This window comes from Miniopterus schreibersii (genome assembly GCF_964146895.1).
Source record: "Miniopterus schreibersii genome assembly, chromosome: 8".
Classification (NCBI taxonomy): Eukaryota; Metazoa; Chordata; class Mammalia; order Chiroptera; family Miniopteridae; genus Miniopterus; species Miniopterus schreibersii.
In genome coordinates this window covers 26,542,259-26,568,706 of record NC_138109.1, presented here as the reverse complement: position 1 = coordinate 26,568,706, position 26,448 = coordinate 26,542,259, and the positions used below count along the sequence as shown (strand labels likewise).

Below are 26,448 nucleotides of genomic sequence, written 5' to 3'. Positions count from 1 at the left end.
ACAAAAACGAACAAACAACTGATACACACATGGGTGAATCTCAAATGCATTTTAATAAATGAAAGAGGTGGACTCAAAAGTCTACATATTATATAATCCCATTTATACAACATTCTGGAAATATCATAGGGACAGAAAACTGATGAGTGGTTGTCAGGGACTGGGGGGTCAGGCAAAGGGTTAAGTTCAAAGGAGCAAAAGGAAACTTTTGGGGGTGATGATTGAAATGTTCTAGGATTGTTGTGGTTATATAAAGGCATGCATTTATCAAAATTCATACAACTACACTAAAAAGTAAATATTATTGCATGTACATTAAACTTCAAGAAACTTAACTTTTACTAAAAGTATGACACATCCATACAACTATATGTTATGAAATCATTTTTAAAATAAGATGGATCTGCCCAGCTGGCATGGTTCAGTGGTTGAGTGTTGACCTATGAACCAGGAGGTCATGGTTTTATTCCAGGTCAGGGCACATCGCCGGGTTGCAGGCTCAATCCCTGGTGGGGGGCGTGCAGGAGGCAGCTGATCAATGACTCTGTCTCATCAGTGATGTTTCTCTCTCTCTCTCTCCCTCTCCCTTCCTCTCTCTGAAATCAATAAAAACATTAAAAAAGAAAAAAAACACAAGATGGATCCATATATGCTGGGAACAGGATATTCTCTAACATACACTGTTAGGAGTAAAAAGCGAGATACAGAACAATAAATACAGTATGTTCCCATTTGTGGCAATACTGACTATCTCTGGGGAAGGGGTCTAGAGGGGGAGTATATATCCTTTGTGCTGTCTGTCTATTTTTTTAAAACCACGTGCTTGCATTACTTTCAGTTAGAAAAAGTAAAAGAAACTACATCCAGGTCAAGGAAAATCACAGGTGTCTGGCCTGGGGACAGAGTCATGTAGGCCTGAGAAAACACATGTAAGAACATGGGACATAGTGCCAGACACTTAAGACGTACTTAGTAAATAGCTGGAAGAAGCAAAATGCCTGGATTCAATTCAAAGGTAAACCCTGTGCAAAGAGAGCTCAATCTGAACCCCAGATATTCAGCCAGCAGAGCCCGTTTTACACTAGGAGCTGAGTATGCATCGCTCAGTTAGAAAAAGAAAAGGAGCATAAAGCCCACATATCCTGGATTTACGTTCGGGCTGTTTCTCAGCACTCTGGTGCAAGCACACTGTGTGCCCTAACCTCAGCCTTCTAAGGATGGGGTGGCAAGCCCTTTCCCCAGTGCACAGAGCCCACCCCTAGGGCTCCTCTGGTGGTCCAAGTGTTATTCCCGATGCCCAGAGGGTCCTGAGCAGCCTTTCCCCTGGCCCCTCCAGGTCAGACACCTCCATAACTTTCTGAAGGAACAAAACGGTTCTGACAGTCTCCCTGCACTCCAGGCTGCAAACAAGACAATCTCAGCACATCAGGTCCTGCTCCACACTAAGGCTTCAGGAAGAGAAAACCCGAAAGGAAAAGGCAGATAAGAAACCGAGGTCCCTCAGCAGCATTTGGTAAAAGGAACTCCCAGGGTCTGGCACAGTTTCTCTCAGCAAGCCTGATATCAAGGAAATCAGGAAACCAGAATACAAAGTGGACAGGAGAGAAGGTGCCAAAACAGCCAGCCTCAGAAACTCCGCTTTGGTCCCTTCTTTATTTGGATATGCCTCTCCTAGCTTCCAAAATAGTTTGGCCACTGACACTATGACTAGGACCATCTGTGCCGGATAGCCTTGTCTGGCTGCCTCTGGCTGCCTGGCTTCTACAGGGCAACCACAGAGGTTCTGCCCCCTCCCTCTCTCCCTCCTCCACAGAACAAGCTGTGCTGGCAGGCGAACAGCGGGTAAGGTATAGCAAGGGCATAGAGTGGGACTGGGGTGGGACCAAGTAAAAGCAAAGTCCTTTCCAGGTACCCACAGACTGGAGCGCACAGAGGGAAGTTAAGACAGAATCTTGTTTTCTCCGGAGCCATCGTGTGCCGTGAGGGCAGGGTTTCTGACTCCTGCGCCATGGACCTGGCAGGCTGTCTCGGCCGTGGGAAGAAAGAGGAGCACTTACCGGGGGAAGATGGCAGTCATCAAGGCCGAAGCATAGCCAGGTTTGCAAGCTCCCTCTGAGTAGTTTGCGTACTTGTTGGCTAACTCCGCAGGCCTGTGGGAAGAAAAGGAGAGTCACAGCCTGCCAGGCACTTGGCAGTCAGTAGGCTAATAGTTTGTGAAGAGCTGTAGGTGTTTAAACCTTGAACAGAGCTTCATTCCCTACAATCAGCACTTAAGTCCCTCTTCTACACCAAGGCTTTAGGGGTACAAAAACCCCCAAATAAAAAAAATCCTAAAGGAACAGGTAGATAAATAAGCAATACCCATCCATGGAACTTGGTAAAGAACTCACTGGGCTCACACAGGTTCTCAGCGGTAACGCTGATACCAAGGAAACCAGGAACTCCAGGCTCCCAGACTGGGAGAGTGGAGCCTGGAGATCTAAAGAGAGAGCTGCTCGGGCTTTGATCAAGTCAGCGGCGCTGCTCCCTCCACCTTCCTTCTATATCCTACATGGCTGCCTCATCTGCCTCGGTTCTCTCCAGCCAGTGGGAACCACTCACAGTGCCCTGGGTACAGATCATATGTATATTGGGGTGATGGCTGCAGCCATCAGATGTTGAGCTGAGATTGCTCTCGTCCCCTTCTATTCTCTCTGCCTAGAACGTTCTTTCTTGTCCTCTCCACTTGGCTGGGCTACTGGTTTTTCAAAACTAAGCTCAGATGCCAGCTTCACTGGGAGTAATTCCCTGACCTCCAGGCTGGGCTAAGTGCCTCTTCTGTGTTCCTATAGTTCGACCCCCCTCCTGCCCTGCCACCCACATTACATGCTCACCCCCAACAGCACTTGCTATACTGTGCTGTAATTGTTAATAGTATGTCTCCCTCTGTATACTGTAATTTCCCGAGCTCAGAGAGTGTGATTTAACCCTGCACCCCCAGTACCTTGCACAGAAATGAGCAAACAGAAGATATTTATAATTTTATCAAGGAACAAAATGACTCAAGAGTCTCACTGCACTTGGACTGGAACCAAGATAATCTTGGGAACCCAGAAGTCAGAGATGGTTGAGTATTTTTCAGAAGATGTGTGTGTTCTAGCCCTGGCTTTGTTGCTATTTGACTGTGGTCAAGTCACCTTACAGCTTTGGGCGTCAATGCCTTTATGTGTTCAATGTGGGCTGGAATCATTTAGAGAAAACCACAATGGAAGAACAGGACACATTCAGTGACTGCTGGGGCTGGACGCCCTGTGTACTGGGGCACCTGAGGAAGTCCTTGCTGGTTGACAGTTCCCAGCCCCAACCTCCCCCTCCTCTACCCCTGGGCCCACTGCCAAAACTGGTTACCCTCATGCCCAGCTGTTCAACTGTGCTGGGGCCCTGTGGCAAATTTTCTCTCAGGGCTGCTTTCTGGGGGGACTGGTGTCATATAAGGTGGTGGTGTTGGGAGGGAGCACCTGTACTAGATAGCCAGAAACGATGATGCCACTGCCTGTCACGTGTCATGTGTGATTCACTCATGTGCCTGAGGGCCTAGCCCAGAGCCTGAGAGTAACTGCTCAGTGAATTTAGACAAACTCATCTATATCCATGTGCAATTTCTTCTAGAAAGCCATCTAATTTTTAGCTTCCCCTACCAATGAAATTTAAAGCCTGAAATGCAAAAGCAAATGCTGAGTGACAAACCAGGGTAGGGATTTTATTTGATAGGCAAAAGAAAGTCAAAGGCTTAACAAGAAAATTTGCATAACAATATTTTCTTATGTAAACGACTGTACTTCAGAAACAAAATATAAACTTCAGTTCAATTATTAAACTTACTGGAAGCTTTTGGACTAGGTACAACAATGAAAACATTATAGGTTTTTTCAATTACTCCTCTTAATAGCCATGTGCTATTTATTATTAATTTCCACACAAGCTCAGAAAGGTGAAGAGACTTATCCAAGATCACACAGCTAGTAAGTGGCCGATACTGGATTTGAATCGGTTTCTAACACTGGTGCAGAAGTTCTGAACACGGCACTGCCACCAGCATGGATCACAGTGTCATCACAGAGGGAAGCAGAGTCCAGCGCAGCGCACAAGTGGCAGTAAAATTGGAGATGGGATAGAGAAGAGGGTCAAGAAGTGTGTATATGAGCAGCGAGGCACCATGAGTCCTTCATATCCTTGTCTCCCAATCCCCCCCCACCTGCCTGCCCGCCCTGTACAGTGGGTTCCTGCAGTCTTTCTGAATTCCAGAAAGTCTCACAAAGGAGAGGAAAGATGAATGGCAGTTGCCTCTTTAACACAGTGTTGCAGAAATACATGTACAATAAGAGACAAACCTTTGGCCACCTCTTTCCTCTCTAGTTTACACCATCAACTTCTGGGAAGGTGCTTCAAAAATAAGGGCTATGAAACAGTCCAGGGGGCATGGACTCAGGTAATCTATAGTGGAGAAGAGGGAGCACTAGCAAGCTGGAGCACAGGGGAGCCAGGACCCAGCAGGAAAGGCTCTTCCCATGGCAGTGCAAGGTAGTCACATCAAGGCAGCTCTAACCCCCACTCCCCGCCCATTCAAAAAGCAACAGTAACTTGAAAAACATACAGTCCTGGTTCAGCAGGCCAGTCAGGTTATTACCAAATTAAAATGCCTTAGACATGGCCTCCTGACTATCCCAGTGAAAGAAGAATAGGGGGAGTGTTGGGGACTCTGAGTCATACAGCAGGCTGGGACCTCTGGGGCAGTTAGCGGTCAAAACCACCAAGACTAACAGTCGCCAACTCCCTCAGGCCAGAATAGTTAGTTTCTCTAAGGCACTCACACTCCAAATGCCAGGAGGCCCCCACAGATGTCTGATCAAATCATTCAGCCCTTGTTCTTCTCATACTTTGCAGCTGGCCTTTCATTTTGGGAGACTTAGCGTTTCAACCAGTAAGAGCACCCATTGTCCTATGAACGTGACTACCAAGCCCCTGGGGTGAAGAGTGTAAACCACTGCACTCTCAAGGGGAAGTCCAGATGGACGGGCTGGAATCCAAAGAAGGAACCAGACTTCACTCCTCACTTCACTCAGAAGCACCGTGTTGAAGAAATCAGGCCAAGCCATGGGTTGTAAATGGGAAGAATGTAGTATCTGGAATCAGAAACATTCTCAGAGGACACTAGCAAGCTGTGTGACCTTGGGCAAGTGATGGAAAATCGGATTCTCAGCTTCCTCATTTGCAAATGGGAACCACTCAATTCCCAGGGATCTTGGGAGGGTATGGTGAGAAAGCCACTTGGACGGGAGCCCCACACATGTAATGTGAAAGATGAGGTGGCAGAGGCAGGTAGGAAGGTCACGGAGGCTTTGAACACTTGGCTCAAGTTTGGATTTTGTCATGGGGAGAGTCACTGAGTGACTTCCAGTGGGAGAGTGCCTTGGCCGACATGCATTTTAAGACTCAACATTTGGGAGGTGAGGAGTAGCACTGCAAGGGGCTGAAAGGAGCAGTCCATGAGGCAGAGAAATAATCAGGAGAGAGTGTGGTGTCTCAGTTGCCAAGGGAAGCATCTCAAGAAGGACAAAGGGATCAACTGTGCCAGACAGAGTGGTAGACCTGGTGTGGCCATAGGACTGACAATTGAGTTTGGAAACATGAGGTTACTCCTGACCTTGAAAAGAGCTGTTGCAGTGAGGGGTGAGGGTGGGGGATGAAATGCTGGTTTCACTAGGTTTTAGAGTAAACAGAAGAATTGGAGACATGGAATCTAAACTATTTTTAGGAGTTTTGGTATAGAGACAGAGAAATGGGACAACAGCTGGAGAAGTAAGGAAAATGTTTTTTGGGGGAATAGGAAATATTTTAGCATGTTTATATCTGCTTAGAATAAGAGAAAAGCTCATGATGCAATCAAGATGGTACAGTTGTAGAAGTGTCTTTGAGTAAGTGAAGGGAAAGAATTTAATACAAAATAAGAGTTGGCCTTAGCTCTACTCATCCTGCCCTGCGACTACCTATTCGTCTTGCAATACTCAGTTTAAGCACTGCTTCCTTTATGAAGGTTTTCATTACCTCCCTTCCGAGCAGAACCAACCCATTCTGCCTGTGGACCCCACTTTCACCTTTAGCTTGCTCACTCGTTCCCATACTCTCTCTTCCTCTCCCACCTCCTTCCCTTCCTTCCTCTCATGCATTCACTTGATCAACAAATATTTAGAGGCAACAGAGTCACTCTCTTTGGATCTGTATCCTGACTCTATCCCTTCCTAGCTGTGTGACTTTGGGCATGATATTTAATTACTCTGTGTCTTAATTTCCACAAGATTATACCACCACTCACTTCATAAAATTGTGAGGGTTATGTTATGTTTAAAATAAAGTGCTTAGTACAATGCCTGGCACATAGTTTCTTTCTCAGTACATGTTAACTGTGACAGTCTCATTGCCAAGTGCTAGACATTGGCCTGGGGTTAGGGATACATGATGACTAGGACAGAGTCATGGCCTGGCACTCATTACACTGAAGAGTAACTATCCATCTACGTATCTTTCTCTCCTAGACCATGAAAACTGAGCATAGTGCATAGCACAGAGCACATAAGTACCCAACAAAATGTTGGTTGGACTAAACATAACTGGTTACCTTGACTTGGAGAGTGAATTGACAGGAAGTGTGGGGAGAGATGGTGATGGCTGGGGAAAATGGAGAAACGACTTTAACAGTTATTTCTGAGGACTCTATAGATCAGTGATTGTGACCAACAATCTAATTTCTAGGACTCTCTCAAAGAGGACTGAACTCAGATCAGCCCCCTATTATGTCCCCTCCCTCATTCCATGTTCTAGTTTACTGATGTGGAGGTCAAGGAACTGACTTGAGAGTGACATAAGATCATGTAAGACACCATGCATACTGTCTGACAAATAATAGTTAATAAACATTAGTTTCCTTTCAAGCAAATAAAACAACTTAAAGGTAGCTGACATTACTGTGCTGGGAGGACTGGCGTAAACACACAGATAAGAAGCTTCAGCACAGAGCTCGCCGCCCACTGCCTCTTCCGTGTGTCCTCTCTCGCCTTCCTCATGAAGATGCTTTTCTCCGATTACTACAGGGTTGTTTCTGGGACAATGACATTACTTGGGAAATGAACGAAAAAGCTTAGGTTAGATTTAATAATCCTACTCTGTCATAAAGCATTTTTTATTTTAACTTTTTTTGCTGAAATAGCTTTAATGTAAGAAAGGTTACTTAATACTGCCACAAATCCTTTTAAGCTCCAAGATGGAAACTTTTCTTAAGGACAATTTTCTCTCTCCTGACTGCCTCTCCCTTCCAACCCCATTACCCATTATTACAGGTCTGCTGGCTCTTCTTGCAATATCATGTGTCTCTTCATTCACTCACATTTGGGGTGCTGTCGATCTATCGTGCCCTGAGTATTGCTGACCTTTGTGAACTCCAGAGCAGACTTGGGCTTCTATACAGTTTTTGCCTAACAGCGATCAGTGATTAAATTCAGCAGCGCTTTCTCATTTTCTTCCATCACTTTGAGAGAAAAGGAACTGCTTGATCTGAGCCATCTGGAATTTGTGGTATTTCTCAGCTCCGGAGGCCCTGCTTTCCAGCTCTTGTTAGTAGGCACAGCAGTATATTTTCAACATACCAGGCTACTCTACTGTTTGATTCAATGATGAGTGCACTTCAACTTTGTCTCCAAGGTCTTATAATGTACTTCATTTTTACTGGGAATATGCTCTTCAGTAGGCTCTTGCAAATGCTTTAGTTTGAGCTGTATAGACAATTCTCACAGACTCTCCGCCAGGGATCTGTTATGACGGCTGCAATTCAATTTTGTTTCTTTGCAAATTAAGAAACACATCCTCTTTCTGGGTGGTAGTGAAAAAAACAAGGAAACTAAGATTTATTGAGCATAAATCATGTGCCAGACAGCTGACCTAATTATCTAATTTAGCTTTACAATAATCCTCCAAGACAGTATAGCCTTTAGACCCAGGCATGCAGGGCTGAAAGAGACCCAGAAGACACAGTTGAAAGATGTGTTGTTCTATGTTTAAACTATAAAATTTCAAATGATAAATTCTGATAGGGATTGCGTTGAATCTGTAGGTTACTTTTAGTATGGACATTTTAACAACATTAATTCTCCCTATCCATGAGATAAAGTGTTTTTCCATTTATTTGTGTCTTCTTCAATTTCTTTCATCAATGTCTTACAGTTTTCAGTATATGGGTCTTTTGCATCCCTAAACTTATTCCTAGGTATTTTATGCTCTTTGATACAATTGTAAATAGGAGGGACTATTTTCTTAATTTCTCTTCCTGATAGTTCATTATTAGTGTATAGAAATGTAACTAATTTTTGTGTACTGATTTTGTATCCTGCAATTTTACTAAATTTGTTTAATAGTTGTAGTAGTTTTATGGTGGAGTCTTTAGGGTTTTTTATGTCTTGTCATCTGCAAATACAGTTTTACTTCTTTTTGAATTTGGATGCCTTTTGTTTCTTTTTCTTGCTCAACTGCTTTGGCTAGGACTTCCAGTACTCTAATGAATAAAAGTGGCAAGAGTGGACATCCTTGTCTTATTCATGATCTTAGAGGAAAAAACTTCCAGTTTTTCACCATTGATTTCAGCTTTAGGCTAGCCATGTGCTGTATGACACTCTCTCTCAATGCTGGGCAGCAGCAACAAGCTGCAGCAACCAGTCAGCCAGGTGATCATGATGGTAAACAAGTGATACTCTACAACGTACTATGTTGCCAGCATTTTTTGGAAACTGTGTTCTGAGCACATTTAAGGTAGGCTAGGCTAAACTATGATGTTTGGTAGGTTAGGCTTATTACTTACATTTTCGACTTACAATATTTTCAACTAACAATGAATGTATTGGGACATAACCCCATCATAAGTCGTGGAGCACCTCTGTATTTGTGTATGTCTACTTCTGTACTCTCTATTCTATTCCGCTGGCCCGTTTGTCTATTCTTTTATCAATACCATGGAACAGAATACTTGATTACTGTAGTGTTATTGTAAGTCTGAAGTCATGTAGCATCCGTCCTTCAACTTTGTTCTTCATTAGTTTTATGTGGGCTATTTTGGGTCTTTTGCCTATAAGTTTGTTGCTATCCACAAATAACTTGTTGGAATTTTGTTGTTGTTGTTAATTCTCACCCAAGGATATTTTCTCCATTGATCTTTAAAGGAAGGGAGGGAAAAGGAAGGAAGAGAGAGGAGAAAAGGGAAACGGAGAGAGAAAAGTATCAATGACGTATCAACTGGCTGCCTCCTGCAAGTACCCCAACTGGGGCCAGGGATCGAACCTACAACCCAGGTACGTGCCCCTGACTGGGAATCAAACACCTGCAACCCTTTGATGCACAGGCCAATGTTCTAACCACTGAGCAACACTGGCCAAGGCACTTGCTGGGATTTTAATTGAGATTATGTTGAATCTACAGATCAAGTTGGGAAAAACTGACATTTAAACAATATTGAGTCTTCTAATCCATGAACATGGAATACCTCTCCATTTATCTAGAGTTCTTTGATTTCTTTCATCAAAGTTTTGTAGTTTTCCGTGTGTGTGTGTGTATTTTGTTAGATTTATACCTAAGTATTTCTTTGTGTATATGTTAATATAAATAACATTATGTTTTTAATTTCAAATTCCAGTTGTTCACTTGCTGGTAAATAGGAAAGCAACTGACTTTTGTATATTAACCTTGTATCCTGCAACCTTGTTATAATTGCTAATTAGTTTCAGGAGTTGTTGCCAACTCTCTGGGATTTCCTACATAGACAGCATGTCATCTGTGAACAACGACAGATTGTTTATTTCTTCCTTCCTAATCTCTATGCCTTTTCTTTCTTTTCTTATTGAATTAGAGCTTTCGGTATAGTGTTGAATAGGAGTGGTGAAAGGGGACATTCTTGCCTTTTCCCAGTCTTAGGGGAAAAGCATCTTGTTTTTCATCATTAAGTGTGATGTTAGCTGTAGATTTTTTGTAGGTGTTCTTTATCAAATTGAGGAAGTTTTTCTTTCCTAGTTTGCTGAGAGTTTTTTCTAAAATAACGATTGGATATGGATTGTATAAAATGTTTATTCTGCAACTCATAGATATAATCATATGATTTTTCTTATTTAGCTGTTGATATGATGGAATACAGTAATTGATTTTCTAATGTTGAACCAGTATGTATACCTGGAACAAATCCCACTTGGTTGTGGTGTGTGTCTCTTTTTATACATTGTTGGATTCAATATGCTAATATTTTATTGAGGATTTTACATGATGAGAGATAGTGATCTGTGGTTTTCCTCTGTTACAATTCTTAATCTGGTTTTGGTTTTAAGGTAATGCAGGCCTCACAGACCAAGTTAGGAAGTGTTCCCTCTGCTTCTATGATGGCCTCTTAGGTACAGTATTATTTCCCTTTCCACTTCTGCTCTGCTCCAATCCATCTGCCTTCTCGCAGTTGAAAGTCATTGTCCTATACATCAAAATCAATTGTTTTTCACCTGCTTAAAACACTTCAATGGCATCTTCTGCCCTCAAGATGAAGCCCAAATTCCTTACTATATTTCCATAGCCCTGCATGATTTGTTGTCCATTCCTCCAGACTAACCATGCTTTACCCTCAGACCTCTTAGAACTTTGACAGCACAGAAAAGACAGATATTAAGTCTCTACACAAATATGTATTTCAACTGTAGATAAGGGAGAGATACTTAAATAGGCCAACAGAATGTACAGGAAACTCTTCCATTGATTCAGATTTTAAAAGACCATGAAGAAAAAACTAAAGAAATATTTGGTAGCCAAATATTAATGTAAAATGGATTTTTAAAAATAGTGTTTAAGAGATAATAGAGACCAAGAGATAATCATGAAAGCATGAAAAAAATTATAGAAAAAAGGCACATCCAATTTTTTTTTCATTGTAAAGGTATATAAAGACAATACAGAAAATGTAAACTCAAAAGAAAAAAGTACCCACAATCCCACTATCATAACTACTATTACATTCTGCAGTAGTTATTATGTTATATTCAGATATGATTATAGTGACAGGCTTGAAGGCTACACCCTCAATGGCTCTCAACCCTGGCATGTTAGAATCACTGGGGGAACTTTATAACATTAAGGTACCTGAGCCTGATTTCTGATCAACTAAATCAGAATCTCTGGGTGGTGAGGTCCTGGGTTGAGAAACACTGTATATAGACATACTCCTACATGTAGGCAGGGGCCTTACCTCAAAGGTGAGTTTATTCTTGGTATCAATCACCTGGGAAAGTGGAGCGCTCCCAGACAGGAAACAGAATACTTTAGAGCAATGGTTGTCAACTTAGCTGCATATCACTCACCTGGGGAGCTTTAAAAACCTCAATGCCCAGGCTACTCCTCAACCCAATGACTTCAGAATCTCTAGGGTGTACATGCAGGCATCAGTAATTGATTCCAATATGCAGTAAAGGTTAAGAACCACTATGCTGAGAGCTCCGGGTGAGCTACAAAGTGAGACTTTGGCTTTTGGGGGCTTGGTCACATAGGCATCAAGATGTCTAGGAGGAAGGCTTTGAACAGTGGGTTATGAAACAGGGTAAAAGTTATGATGCAAAGAACCCAGTCAAATCCTGCAATGCTGTGCTCTCCTGTTGTGAACTAAGTGTAGCCCTGTCTTGAACTATCTACTAATTAGATAGAACTCTATATTCTGCAAACCAGACTACTTCTTTAGTTTTTTATATTCTCAGGGTTTTCTTATTTTTTATTTATTTTAATTAAATTTATTGGGGTGACTCTGGTTAATAAACTCTCAGGGTTTATTTCCCTGTTGTCCTCTTTTATTTTTAAATTTTATTGATTTGAGGAGAAAGAAACATCGATTTGTTGTTCCACTTATTTATGCATTCATTGGTTGCTTCTTGCATGTGCCCTGACCAGAGATCAAACCAGCAACCTTGGCGTGTTGGGATGACGCTCTAACCACCTGAGCCAGGGCCCCTGTGGCCCTTTTAATCTTTAGTGAAATATTTTTAGCTTTGCATAGAGGAACGAAGAGAAAAAGTGTTTTTTTGCCTGTTTTGCGGTTGTTTCTCTCTCTCTCTCTTTAAAGCATAAAGAGAACCGCGCTCTCTGTCCACAGGACAGTGGCAGCAGTTCTTGAAGTGAGAGGCCCTCTAGGAGACGGTGCAACTCAGGGTTAAAGGCAGACCTCGCCACGGCATTTCCCATTCCCCCCAACTCTTCCAACACTGACACCTGGGGGTCTGGGTTTGCTCAGTGAAGACGGCATTACTCTTTCTTATAGCCTCTCCCTCTGTCCTTAACGGACTTAACAAATGCTTACTGAATATTTACTACGTACTGCAAACACTGTACTAGGCACTGGGAATACATCTGTGAGCAGGGCACTCACAGCTCCAGTCTTAATAACGCTTACGATGTAGCTGTTCAGACTTAAGATCAAACTGACAGTGTGGATTTGGAAAAAAAAGAAGGCTGTGTTGAATAGGGTGATGAGTAGAAAGTTCGGAGCCAGGCAGAGGGGGTTTGGATGCTGGATTGATCACATATAGTTCCATGAACACAGGTGAATTACTTCTACGGTTACTTTCTCAACTGTTAAACTGCATTTAAATAACCACCTACTTCATAGAGTTGTCCACCAATTCATTCATTCATTCATTCAACAGATATTTATTCAGCAATCACTAAGTGCTCAGCACTGTTTTAGGTGCTAGAAAACAGCAGTGAACAAAATAGACACCCCCACCCCCACCCTGCCTTCCCTTTAGGAGACAATCAACAAGTAAGTAAAACACAGATATCTAACAGTGATAAGTACTCTGGAGAAAATTACCTGCTAAGGGGAACAGGGAGTGCTGATGGAGAATGAGGTTATAATTTTCAATGGGAGGGCGGGGGAGACTTCACTAAGAAGGTAGCATTTGAGCTAAGGTCTGAAAAGGTGAGGGAGTAATTTCTGTAGGTATTTGGGGACGAGAATCCCAAACAAAGCACAGAGCAATTGCCAAGAGTCTGAGATATGAGACACAGCAAGGAACCAGTATAGAATAATACACAAGGAGAGAGTAGTAAGAAAACAGGGGTCTATCTAGGTCATGTAAGGCCTTGGTTAGGCAGGGCAAAAACTCTGGCTCTTACTCTAAGAGAAATGGGAGGAGAGTTCTGATCATGGCAGTAACCAGATCTCTCTTGCATTTCAACAGGATTACTTGCCTGCGGTGTGGAAGCTGACCACTGGGAAGGCAGTGTGAAAGCAGAGAGCAGTCAGGAGTGCAATCATGAGGTAGAAGATGATGGTTGTCTGGACAAAGGGATCATGGTGGAGGTGGTGGGAGTGGTTAGATCTGGAAATACTTAAGACAAAGCTAACAGGGCTGATGATTAGTTTTGTGTCAAAGATATAGTATTAAGATGTTTGACCCAAGCAACTAGAAGGATGAAACTGCCACTTACTGGGATAGGAAAGATTCTGGGAGGCAGGGAGTATGAATCAGGAGTTTGGTTCTGAACATGTTAGGTGTGAGGTGTCTAATATTTATCCAAGTAAAGCAAGTAATTGGATAAATGAGTCTGGAGTGTGGGGAAAGAAGACCGGGCTTGAACTATAAATTTGGGAGTCATCAACATATAAATCTTTAAAGCCACAGACTGAATGAGGTCATCTAGGTGGCTGCTGTGAGGAAAAGGTAACACAGAAAGGACCTAGTATGGCATTAGCATATAATACCTGCTCAATAAACACTTTCACCTTGTAGCCCCAGGGAACTTGGCAGGCTGTTCTGGAAACAGTAAACTATGCTTTAGGGTGTAATTTGCACTGCCCATGTATACGGGCCTTTCACAATCTTGGTTTTCACAAGCCTTTTGGGGGTTAACGCTGTTGGTTTCGGCTTTTATATCTTTGTATCTTCACAAGCAATTCCTTATGAAATTAGACTGAGCATTCAAGTCTCCATGTCGGCAGCTGCCCACACGGCAACCAGGAAACACCACACTGTCACAGCAGACCAGAGATTACTGAGAGCTTGGAGCACCTACCCACACCCTGCTGAGACAGACGAAACTTCCACTAAGTGAAATCAGCTCCCAGAAGGCTGACAGCAGCTCAGGAAACACATTTGGACACCAGGGTCTGGCTCCTTCGCGGCTCCAGATGGCTCTTCTCTCCGCTGGACTAAGGGGCACATTCCTGGCTCACGGGGTCATATTCCTCCTCACAACTGAGACTGAGATACCTTTAGTGTTCTGTCTGGAACGCTTTGCCTCCAGCAGGGCCAACCCCATCTCTTCCTTTGATTCTTTGCTCAAATGTTACTTTCTCAATAAGGCCTACCCTGACTACCCCATTTAAAGTTGCAATCCCTTCTCCAGTTTCCTTTGTCCTAGCACTCACCATCTTCCAAGATACTGAAAACATTATTACACTTTGTTTATTGACTGTCTTGTTCACTGGTATAGCCTCAGAGCATGAAATACTGCCTAAGGCATAGTAAGCAGTTGCTCAAGAAATCTGTTGACTAAGGAAGTGCTTACCCTGACGTGGGGGCAGCAGCCTGTAGCCCTGAGCCTTTCCCCAGGTCCCTCAACTCTGAACAGAAGGCTCCTTTCAGAGAATCCAGGGACTAGGGCCTGGGACCAGACTCGAACGCCCTGGAGATACCCAGTGGGACTGTGCCTGAGTGCACTGAGCAGCCTGCGTGCCCACCCCCGAGGGAATACAAGATTGATTCTCAGGCAGCCTACAGCCAGCAATACCCAGCTCTCCAGCCTCACATCCTGGTCATTCTGGTTCTCTCTCAATTACATCCTTGTCAGTTTTCTCTTCCTCAAGCCACGGCTCTCTGCTGCTGCTTCTCGGACCAATCTCCCCCCCCACCCCGGCACCACACTCTAATGTCCAGTGTGCTCTTGGAGCCTGTTCCTTCATGTCCTCCTCGGCTCCCACAGCAACCGCCTGCTGCCTGCAGCTTTCACAGTCACCTAGCTCGCCCTGAGAACACCTATTCTATACACCCTGTGTGACGGAGGCTGCTCTTCTATACCCCATGCGCCTGAGGAGGATCCCTTGTATCCTCTGTACTCCATTTATGCTTCCAAGCCACTTTATTTAAAAAACAAAACAAAAACCTACTCATTGCTTGAGCTATCTAGAAATACTAACTCCTACTTTCCCTTGCTGTTTTCACTCTCTCTCCATTCACTAAAACTTTAGCTCACGACATCCTTTCCAATCAAACTTAGATGGTTGTCCATATGGCTTAGAATTTTCAGTTTTATCTCAGCTATAAAGCGCATGGTTAGTGCTCAGGAAACATTTTACTAAATGAATAAGTGAAAAAATGAAATCTGGGGCATGAAGCAAGAGGCGAGCTGAAAGCTGAGGTTTGAATCTCATTTTGGGGCTATATCCTTCCCAGTTTACCAGACACTGATACACTGAATCTCATCCTTGGGCAATTACTATTACTCCCACTTTATACTGGGAAACTGAGGCTTAGCAGTTAAATAACTTATGCAAGATTACAGCTAGTGCCTGGCTGGTGTGGCTCAGTGGTTTGAGTTGGCGAACCACGAACAAGGAGGTTACGGGTTCAATTCCGGGCGAGGTTGCGGGCTCAAGCCCCTAGTGGGGGTGTGCAGGAGGCAGCCAATAGATGTTTCTCTCTCATCGATGTTTAGATCTCTCTATCCCTCTCCCTTCCTCTCTCTCTAAAATCAATAAAAAGTATTTAAAAAAAGATTACAGCTAGTAAGATGTGGAACTGGGCTTTAAAAATGTATGTCTGACTTCACTGCCCATATTTTTAACCTTCAAAACCCACTGTCCCCCCTGAACAACAGAACTTGCAGTTAAAAGGCAAGGTCTGTAGCCTGAATAATTTTCATAGTGCTGACAAGTGATTCTGTTATGCAGATATAAGCAGCATGGAATTCTCAAAGGAAACAGAAAACAATTTATTCTACAAAGAAATAATTAAAAGAATATAGTGAAGATAAAAAATCCAAAACATCTTTTCTAGATTTTTTGAGTATCATTGGATACAGAGATATTTTAAGTGCATTTCTATATAACAGGACCTCAAGAATAAAAAACACCTGAGGTGGAGAGACAATTCTCATGCAGCTATACAGTGCTGCATTCTCAATCAAGGGCCAGCCAACTATAATTTGTGGGTCAAATCCAACCTTCTATCTGTTTTTTGTATGGCCTTTGAGTTAAGAATGTCTTTTTGCTTATGATACCCTGCTCTCATTTTACATTGATATTAAAACACTTTAACAGTGTGTGTGTGTGTGGGGGGGGAGTGTGCTTTACATTTTTAATGGTTTTGGAGTATATTTCATGACACATAAAAATTATATGAAATTAAAATTTCAGCCCGGCCGGGCGTGGCTCAGCGGTTGAGCGTCTACCTAGGATCCAGGCGATCAGGGTTCGATTCCCGGTCAGGGCACATGCCTGGGTTGCGGGCTTGATCAATGACTCTCTCATCATTGATGTTTCTATCTCACTCTCTCCCTCTCCTTTCCTCTCTCTGAAATCAATAAAGATATATTAAAAAAATAAATAAAAAATTTCAGTGTCCGTAAATAAAGTTTTACTGGAATACAGCTATACCCATTTGTCTATATGCTGTCTATGGCTGCTTTCATGTTACAGCGGCAGAGTTGAGTAGTTAGAACAGAAACAATAAGGCCCCCAAACCCTAAAATATTGACCATCTGGCCTTTTATAGTAAAAGCTGGCCAACCCCTGCTATAGATAATTTCTTCTGACTTATCTTCCAGTTTAGTAACTCTGTCTTCAGTTGTGTCTAATCTACTGTTAAATCCTATTGAGATTTCTGCCCTGGCCAGTGTGGCTCAGTTGGCTGGAGTGTTGTCCTATGTGTATGCCAAAAAGTTGTGGGTTTGATCCCCAGACAGGGCACATAGACAGGTTGTGGGTTCAGTCCCTGGTCGGGGCACGTACAGAAGGCAACAGATCGATGTTTCTCTGTCACATCAGTGTTCTCTTTCTCTAAAAAATAAAAAAAAAAATTAAAATTAAAATCAATAAAAAATATATCCTTGGGTGAGGATTAAAAAAAAAAGAAAGAAAAAAATCCGATTGAGTTTTGTTAAATTTTGGTCACTGTATTTTTTGAATTCTAGAAGTTTTTCAACTTAGAAGTTCTTTATTTTCAAATCTAGTATTTTACTTTTTATTTATTTTAAAATATATTTTTATTGATTTCAGAGAGAAGAAGGGAGAGAGAGAGAGACAGATAGAAACATCAATGATGAGAGAATCCTTGATCGGCTGCCTCCCGCACGCCCCCTACTGGGGATGGAGCCTGCAACCCGGGCATGTCCCTGACAGGGAATCAAACTGTGATCTCCTGTATCATAAGGTTGACGCTGAACTGCTGAGCCATGCTGGCCAGGCTAATATTTTACTTTTTATAGTTCCCTATTCCATGTATATAGTTTAATCTTGTCCTTTATTTCTTTATAGTACATATAACTGCTTTAAAAACTGTGTCTGGTAATTCCAATGTCAGAAGTCTTTGTGAGTCTGCCTCTGTTGTCTATTGTCTTTCATGGTTCTCACTAATGAAGCCCTGTTTCCTTGTGTGCCTAGTTATTTTTTACTGTCAGCTACTCATTTCCTTGAAAAGTTATTTGTGAGAAATTCATGTCTTTCTCCAGAAAGGGTTTGCATTTTCTTCTGCCAGGATTTGGAGGAACTGCCAGCCTGGAATACTCAAACTGAGTTCATTGAGTGATAAGAACTCTGGCGGTGACTGTTGTGTTTCTGTTCTAATAGCTTACTGCTCTGATCCTCTCAGAGCTCTGACAATCTTTACTGCAGTCCTGGTTTGGGTGTGCAGGCTTAGTTCTAGTTTATCCTCATGTTGAGTCCTTTGGGGTTCCAATTTAATGTGGAATGGACCAAAGACGGAAATATGACATTTAATAGACCTGGAGGCTAGAATGAGAAGCTCTAAAAGTTCATCAGCATTTCAAACGAAGAGTAGAAAGACAGTGGAGCAGAGGCAATATTTAAAGAGAAATGGCTAAAACTTTTTCAGAACATATGCATTCTTATACTTAAAAAGCTAAATAAATCCAATCAAAATAAATGAAAACAAATTCTTACATCTGTATTCATATTCATACTTTATAGAACCCTTTCTTTTATTCTTCATTAAACCTTAGCAGTAGGTATCATTATCTACATTTTTTTGTAAGGAAAAAATGGGATTCAGACGTCTAAAATGAATTATCTAAGCAGCAGGGGCAGAATTCACATCCAGTTCTGATCCAAGTTCAACTCCTTTCTATATGTTAGAAACAGAACACAACACAGCAGAGAAAGACTTTATAAGGGTAGATCTGATTATTCCTAAGGAACTACCCCTCAAAAACAGAATTTCTAACTTGGGAACCTCTCCCTGGAAGCAGGTAAAAATCCTTCCCACATATTTGTGCTTTCTTCTGCAGACAGTATTGGATTGAGAAAGCCTTTGTAGTAAGAAAGTAAAGTTCTAACTTGTATATTAAGTTATGAGTTAAATCAAACAAGGCCAAGCCAGTTCCCTGGGCTAAAGACAAAGCTAACTCAAAGGGTTCATGGTACACAGCAGAAAGCTATACAACAACCTGCTGTGTACCATCCAACTGTCAGGACAGCAGGGCAGGAGGGTCCTCCTAATTCCCCTCCTTACACTCTTGAGGACAGTTTAAACACTATAGTTAATGTGTCCTACATAACATCTTTTGTTCATCGTGATTCAACTTGGTAATCACTACATCTTTCATTCTGGCGGCATTTCACTTGCTTATAGCTTATACTTGATCTGTTTCTTTGTCCAGAGCCCTAAATTAAGAATTTTCTAAAAGGAAGACTGTGGCCTTCTAGCATGTTCAAGCCCCATTCCCCAGGCTGCTAACATGTAGCTTACATTTCTCTACTAGCTTGGTATGAAGAGCAGACCATTCTTCCCTGATGGCTGCCTCCATGATGCATAAAAGCTGGGATATTACAACTCCTAAACTCACAGTATGAGGCACCAGAGCCAAGAAGCCAGATACCAGGAAAAGGGGTGAGATGCCAGATAATTCAGTGGGAAACCCAAAGAGCCCCAGATTCGATGTCTTATACACAGGTGCAGCCATCAACATCAGAAGCAGCTGTGGCCAAGGCCTCATGCAAGAAAGGAAAAGGAGACACAGTCTGATCTTTCGTGTACAGGACATGGGCCAGAGGTCTACTCAGATGACCAACAACAGAGAAAAGCCACAGGTAGTTTTGCAACCATATATCACACATTAACCACGGGAGGGGTCCTGTGCGGGGCATGAACACACAGAGTGGGCAGAGCCTGACCTCGAGGCTTCCTGATCTAGCCATCCACCCATCCTTGCAGCCAGGGCTCAGTGATTACTGAGCATGTAACAAATAGATGCCAGCATTGTGTAGGTGCCAGGGAGACCAAGAAGGCAAGAACAGGGAAGGATTTGGGAAGGATTAGATACCATTTACTTGAAAGTCACTATGAATTAACTGTTTCAATTAAATCCTACAACAACACTGTGATATAGGTATATTGTTATTCTCATATGACAGAAGAAACTGAGACTCAGAGTAGTTAAGTACCTTGTCCCAAATCACAATGAGAGAATAAATGACAATCTGGGATTTGAACAAAGCTTTGCATGGCTCTGAGCCTGTGCTCTCAATAAATTAATAACCATTACAAAATTAATTATAGTATAATGAGATAATTGGTGACAGAGGTAGAAAATTCACAGGAAGCAGAGATAATTTTCTGTAAAAAGGAGGCAGTCTTTGAGTTTTCCTAGTGGACAAGAAGAAAAGGAAATTTCAAGCACAGATAACAAACACATGCAAGGGTATTGGAAAACGGAGGGTGTACCTGTGGGAGAAGGACAGGAGGAAGACAGGGGCCTGACCATGGAAGGCTTTGCAGGCCAGGCTGCAGAGTGCCTTTGAGAGGCCACTGCCTCCTGCTGCCACTCAACCACCCTCCACTCTGGAGCAGAAACCTTTCCATCCAGGGGCCTCCTTGCCCTCAATCTCCTTGCACTGGCTCCTTCTCTAATGAGCTGCCTGTGCCAGCCAAATCTAAGGCCTTATAAATGCACCCACTATCCCATCCTCTGCAACCCCCTGCAGACTGTAACATACTCCAAATTCTGCTGACAGAATGAGGACAGAAGCCCCTGGGAACCCCCTAACACACAGGGGTGATGAGAGCTGACCCTTCAAAGTCGGAAGCCAGCTCTCACAGACCTCTCTGCCACAGAGCAAGGCATTTTCTCATTCTACTCACAGTTTAGAGTCCAGCTTCAGGAGGAAGCCCAACCGATCATACTCTGGAAAAAAAAAAAAAGGGCAGAAAATGTCACTGAAGGGAAGCCCTGCTGACACTAGAAGATTGCGTTCCCCAGACCTCGACCATGGAGACAGACAACTGCTTCAAAGAACAGACCCAAATACATAAGCCACAACTCAATTTAAGTTACAAAACTCTTACTGAACCCGTTTTGTGAAGGACCAGGTTCAAGCCAGGTATTTACACCAGGACATCTAGGCCAACCAATCCCCGGATGGTTTATAGTTGTCTTCCTGTTTAAATGTGGTGCTTGAAACTAAAATTTAGTAAACCACAAAACCGGACCCCTGAAAAGGTAAGTGGGTCAGAGTAATCTTTGCTTCCCCTAAGCTCTAAACACAATTTTTGCTCAACCAACCACGTTAACTATGGGGGGAAGATATGGCAGCCAAGGGGTCCTCAAATCCATGGCAGTGATCCCCTTCATGACAATCACAAAGAATTGACAGCCCTGGCCAGTGTGGCTCAGTTGGTTGGGTGTTGTCCCATGCACCAAAAGGTTAGGTTGCCGGTTCGATTTCCAGTTGGGACATATGCCAGGACTACGGGATCGATCCCCGGTAGGGGGTGTGCAGGAGGCAGCCAATCCATGTTTCTCTCTTTTCCTCTCCCTTCCTCTCTCTTTAAAAGTCAATTTTTAAAAATCAATAAAAAAAAAATTGATAGATCTGATTACATAGGAATAGGAAACTTAAATTGAAATCTAAAAACAAATTGATGTTTACAACAAATGATAAATCATTAATATTTTTTTAAGTTCTTTATATCTTGCCTCGTTCTAAAATGAAGTTGAAGCAGTTTTTTAAAAAAACTATGAAGTTTTCTTCTTTTAAAAACAAGAAATATGGGGGCCAAAAAGTAAATGAGCATAGGAAAAATAATAAAATGCAGTCAGGACAAAAGCACCAAAAGTGGATGTCCTAAGGTCCTCCATGCTTGCTGGAGGAGCACTGAAGATCTATCCCCAAGATTTCTCACAGCTAAAACTAAACGCAAAGCACTGATGTAAATAAACCAGGAGAACCACAGCTATTCCTGATACTAAGACTTGAGGGAAATTTCCTGTGTCCCCAAAAATATTTGTCGAAGAAAAATGACAGGAAGTGTCATAGGATTGTTTCCTCTAACTTTGTTCAATGTTTGCAGTGTGTGCGCGTGGAATGGCATCACCAAAATAAGGTGGTTTATGAATGCAGTTCTCAGCTTGCCTGGCTTAACCTGAGGATAAACCAGAACACTAAGGCCAAGCAACTAAATGGAAAGGGCTAGGCAGCAAGCTTTCGAGAAACTCAGCCTTCAGTAAGCAATGAATGGCCAAGACAGGGAAGCACCTCACCCGAATCATTCTGCAGGCCGATTAAGGCCAGCCTCGAGTGCTTTCATAAGCAGCTAAGCTGCAGTGAGAGACTAATTCTTCTTCTTAAAATTGAAGATACTGACTAGGACACATAACTCAACAGAAGGCTTGCCTCCCAAGAGAACAGGTTTGGGCAAGTGAACACCTTTCTTCAAAATAATTCTGGTTTTGCTCTAACTCAGATAAATGGATGAGAGGATTTGCTCAATAATGTCGGGAACTTATAAAAACCAATTAAGAAAAACAAAAAAGGTTTAAATTAAAAAAGTAAACTAAAAACAAAATTTGCACAAAGTTAGTTTTAAAGTTTAACACTCTTTCAACAATCCTATTGTATCATTCCATGAAAAATAAAATCTCATTAATTTGGAAAACACCTGTCGCTTTCCCCCCAGGTAGTCATAACCTTGGGGTAACTATCTTGCAACTGCTCCTTAGGCCTGAGCTATAACCCCCTTGGGCCCCATGGGCATAGGATGAATCCACACTTTGGCTGATTCCTTCCAGAGAGGCCACAGAATGTTTTCTTCCTGGTGCAAACTCAAATGCCAGGGGCCAAGAAAGAACGTAAGATAAATGAGAGATGTTGGAGAATGTAATACCCTCCCACAGCAATGCACATCATTTATTTTGGTTGTGTTAAAAACAAATTATTGAAATGTCTTTTTTAACCACATATTCTCTGTAATCATAATTATATCTGTGGTTTAGTTTCTCACCGCATTTAAAAAAAATCTTTATTGATTTCAGAGAGAGGAAGGGAGAGGGAGAGAGATTGAAACATCAGTGATGAGAGAGAGTTATTAATCAGCTGACTCCTGCACGCCCCCCACCAGGGATTGAGCCTGCAACCCAGGCATGTGCCCTGACAGGGAATCGAACCTTGATCTCCTGTATCATCGGTCGATGCTCAACCGCTGAGCCACACAGGCCAGGTTCTTATGGCATCTTAAGTTTTATTTTACATACACACACTAATTGCATATTAAACATGCAAGAACACTTTGCATTTCTAAACAAATTATGTCCCTTCCACAGTTCTCTTAAGAGAAAACTATGTTTCTCTCTTTTGTTAAGAGACACGAGTACTAGAAATATTTCACTTTATTCTTTAAGGAAAGGCAACTGTGGCTCAATGATGATAAATAGCAACTGACAGTGGCTTCAGGGCACGGAGCAAAGAGGGAATGGCGTCCATCTGGAGACCGCATGCCCTGTCAAAGGGGGCAGCCTCACCAGCTCCACCTAACAGCAAGCTGTGCCGGGCAGCGATGCTGGCCCATCAATGAATGACACATCTTCTAATTTTTTCAAAACCAAGAATTTGGATCTTTTAAGGTAAAGTCTCTCAACTTATAAATATTGGCAATGATGAAAGAACAATTTAAAGATTATGAGGCTCAGACAAAATATGTCTATGTGCAGGATGCAGCCAGTGGGCTAACAACTGATGAACTCTGTCCTAGGCCAGCAGCTCACGAGGGCTGGAAGCACTTCTCTCTTGTGGCTACACACAGTAGATGGTCAGTAAATATTTGTTGAGTGTTATCAGGATTATTTGGTCACAACGTCCACAAAACCAAATCAAATTAGTCTGCCCAAATGCTAAAAAGAAAGTTTCAGCCAATCCTCTAGGATGGTAAGTTTCAGACATTAAAGTGAGGTGCTTGACTAAGATGAAATTTTCAAAGGAAATATCTGAACACTTGTTCTACAATTCTAAAGGCCCTCCCCACATTAAGTAAAAAGTAACTGGCTGTGAGATTAAGGGAAAAAGGATTTGAAGAATTTCTTTGGAGAGAGCAGTATTATGAACTCCATCTCCCTTAAGGGGTAGAATGGGTAGTACATACTTGTGTCTCAGTCAAGTCTGGTGAGGGAAGCTTAACATAACCATTGAAGAATGGCACAATGGACTGCCAGGTGCCCAACTTCTACCTGACAAGTATAAAGGACATGAGACAAGCTGGCTGCGAAGGAGCGAGCTGCACTGGAACTGGCCTGACGACCAGAATTTGCTGCAGAAAAGGATGCATGAGCTAGTGTGGGAGTGTTTCAGGTCCTCTCCAAAAGATCTGCCCAGTGGGTTGACAGGTCTTCAGTGATAGTAACAGGGGAAGACACTGGGAATCCCAGGAGCTGCAGAAGGAGCGAGTGACAGGCTTTGGTGCGTGTGTTACCCACAGCAGGGAACTGCAGAGAAGAGGTCACCAGTTGGAGGGGGTCTCCAAAACACCTACAAGAACACCCCACAAGAATGCCAGTTCAAAGATTCCAACACTACCTTATGTCTTTTCTGCTCACAGCCTCTCTTTCCCCTCCCCACCAATTCCAAAGAAGTCAAGTCAGACACAGCAGCTAGCAATGGCAGAGGACTGGAAGGAGAAAGACAAGCAGAGTGCACCCTCTTCCCTGGGTCAGGCACTTCTGGGTGAAACCTAATACGAGGTGGGGAAGTCACTGTAACTGAATGAATTGAAAGCTATGACTATTACATAAGGCTGGACACTCTAATTTTGGACTTGGTGACTCAATGTGACCATGGGATTCATATTACCTCAGAGGTATAAAAAATTCTCTGGACTTCCCACACTGAAAATAGTTTAAGGGGACAGAGGAAGACAAAGTGAAGGTGTCTGTGCTTATCTCCCAATGTTTCCACATTCAATATAGTGGCTGCACTAACTTAGGCAAATAGGGTAATTGGTTCACATAGCCAAAGCATGGGAAGGGCCAGGGTGCAGAGGGCTTCAGGATAACTGAAAGTGAATGGAATGTTGTTGTGGGGATTACTCTGCCTGTTCCTTCCTGGTGTTCTTTCCCTGGTTTCCAGTCATTTCCTCACACAGATTCATGGGTCAGATTCACGGATCACCAAAGTGTATAATTTGGAATTACACACTTATCAGACTCTTTGACTCATGTCTCTCCTCCACGGGACTGGAAGTTCTACTAAGGCATCATCACCAACACTGTGCTTGCCGTGTTAAAAGAATGGTGAATGAACACCACCTTCTCTGATCTAAACTATTAGCCCAAATGCCCTTTATCTAGGCTCATCACCAAACATACAAAACTTAATGCATTTCTGCCATTAGTTGCTCATGAGTCTGTAGTGCACATCTGTTGTTTCTTTTTCTTTTTAGAAGCAAACCCCTTAAATCTCTTTCCAGGATCTACTCTTCTATCATTGCTGGCAAGTGGTGAGATTGTCCATGGGTTTTCCTTATCCAAAGCATAGATACTTGGCAAATGCTAGGTTGGTTGGACTTTTTTTTGAGCTGAGTGACACCAAGGAGAAAAACAGTGTGCTAAAGAGATGGACCGTTTGTTGCCATCTAGATTCCTGGCACTGCCCTTCATGTCCTTTCTGAGTACCAGCTGTCTGGCTTTTAATTTGATTCTATGGGTACTCATGTCCTTCCAGTAAATTTCTTTTTCTTTTGCATTAGCCAGGGTCAATTTCTGTTGCTTACAGTTAAACAATCCTAACTATATATGTTCTCTGTATCTCTGGCACCTAATTAGGGTACGGTACAGATTTGGTATACCATAAACGTAATGAATAAATGGAAGAATAAATGGAGTAACCAAATGACCAAGGGAGCCTAATAGGTAGCCTTAAGTCCTGGATCCTTTGTCGTTCTCCTCCCTCGCTGTGAGGGCAATGTCAGCGCTGGAAGCAACGGCAGCACTAGCCTGGCACCTTGTACACCAGCGCTTCCTTGGCTCTGAACACTCTTGGCTCCCACCCTGTCCAGCTGAATTACACCACAGTCACCTGCCTATGGAGAGCCTGAGCTGCTCTTCCTAGGCATACTTTCCTCATTTCAGTTTCTGGCTTTTACTATGGGGTTCCCTTTTGATGACTCCAAATTTTCCAAGGTAATTCCCTCCTGTCATTTATAAAAGCCTAATATTTAACCTTCTCCACCGAGGCTTCCTGAGGCTCTCAGTAACCAGTGACTGCCCCATCTCCAACTCAGCCAAGGATCTTACCTGACAAGCTCTCTACTCTCATATTCATAAGCTGTTACTGAATATGCCACATGGTCATAAACTGTTACTGATGGTCTAATCTGTACAGTTCCTCACAGTGTCCCTGACTAGCAGGAAAGCTTAAGTATAATCTTTAGGAAACATAAACTAGAACAGAAAGCAACCAGGAAGTCCCAGGCATACTACTGTGCGAGTGCAGAGCTTCTTACTGTTGGGTTTGGGTAAGGCTGCAGATCCCACAACATCTCACTGTATACAAACGTGTTCTTGAAGTTGCATGTGAATTCAGCGTATACAATGGAAATGCTATTTTGAGTGTACCAACTCTCAGGGACAATTAGTCCACTGGGAAACTTTCAATGAAGCCCAGGTCTCCCTGGCAGTCCATGGATCCCAAATCTGTAATATGAACAGAAGACTCTGGGACTCCCAAGTCAGCCAGGCACAATATACACTGATGTGCACATACAGCTCTCCCTGCACCTGAGGGTACTCTCTTCCCAGGTGTCAGAGCAGCAAGCCTGCAACTGTGCAGCGGAGGAGAGGTGTTTAGTATGGTGGTTTAGGCTTCCTGCCTCAACCAGGCTGGAAAGTCCAGCATTATAAAAACCCCTG

At 42.8% G+C, this 26,448-nt stretch overlaps 1 protein-coding gene across 4 annotated transcripts in view; it reads right to left on the bottom strand.

The window, feature by feature from the left end:
- ST3GAL3 (ST3 beta-galactoside alpha-2,3-sialyltransferase 3) overlaps nt 1–26,448 on the bottom strand; it is a 143,569-nt gene that overhangs the window by 60,772 nt on the left and 56,349 nt on the right. For 3 of the 4 annotated variants that reach the window (XM_081143646.1, XM_081143647.1, XM_081143648.1), the window contains 2 exons: nt 20,415–20,457; nt 2,058–2,150 (listed from right to left, as the gene is read on the bottom strand). In XM_081143646.1, coding sequence (XP_080999772.1) covers nt 2,058–2,150; nt 20,415–20,457 — 136 coding nt within the window. The remainder of the gene's footprint in view (nt 1–2,057; nt 2,151–20,414; nt 20,458–26,448) is intronic. The other variant, XM_081143649.1, reaches the window with a different exon arrangement.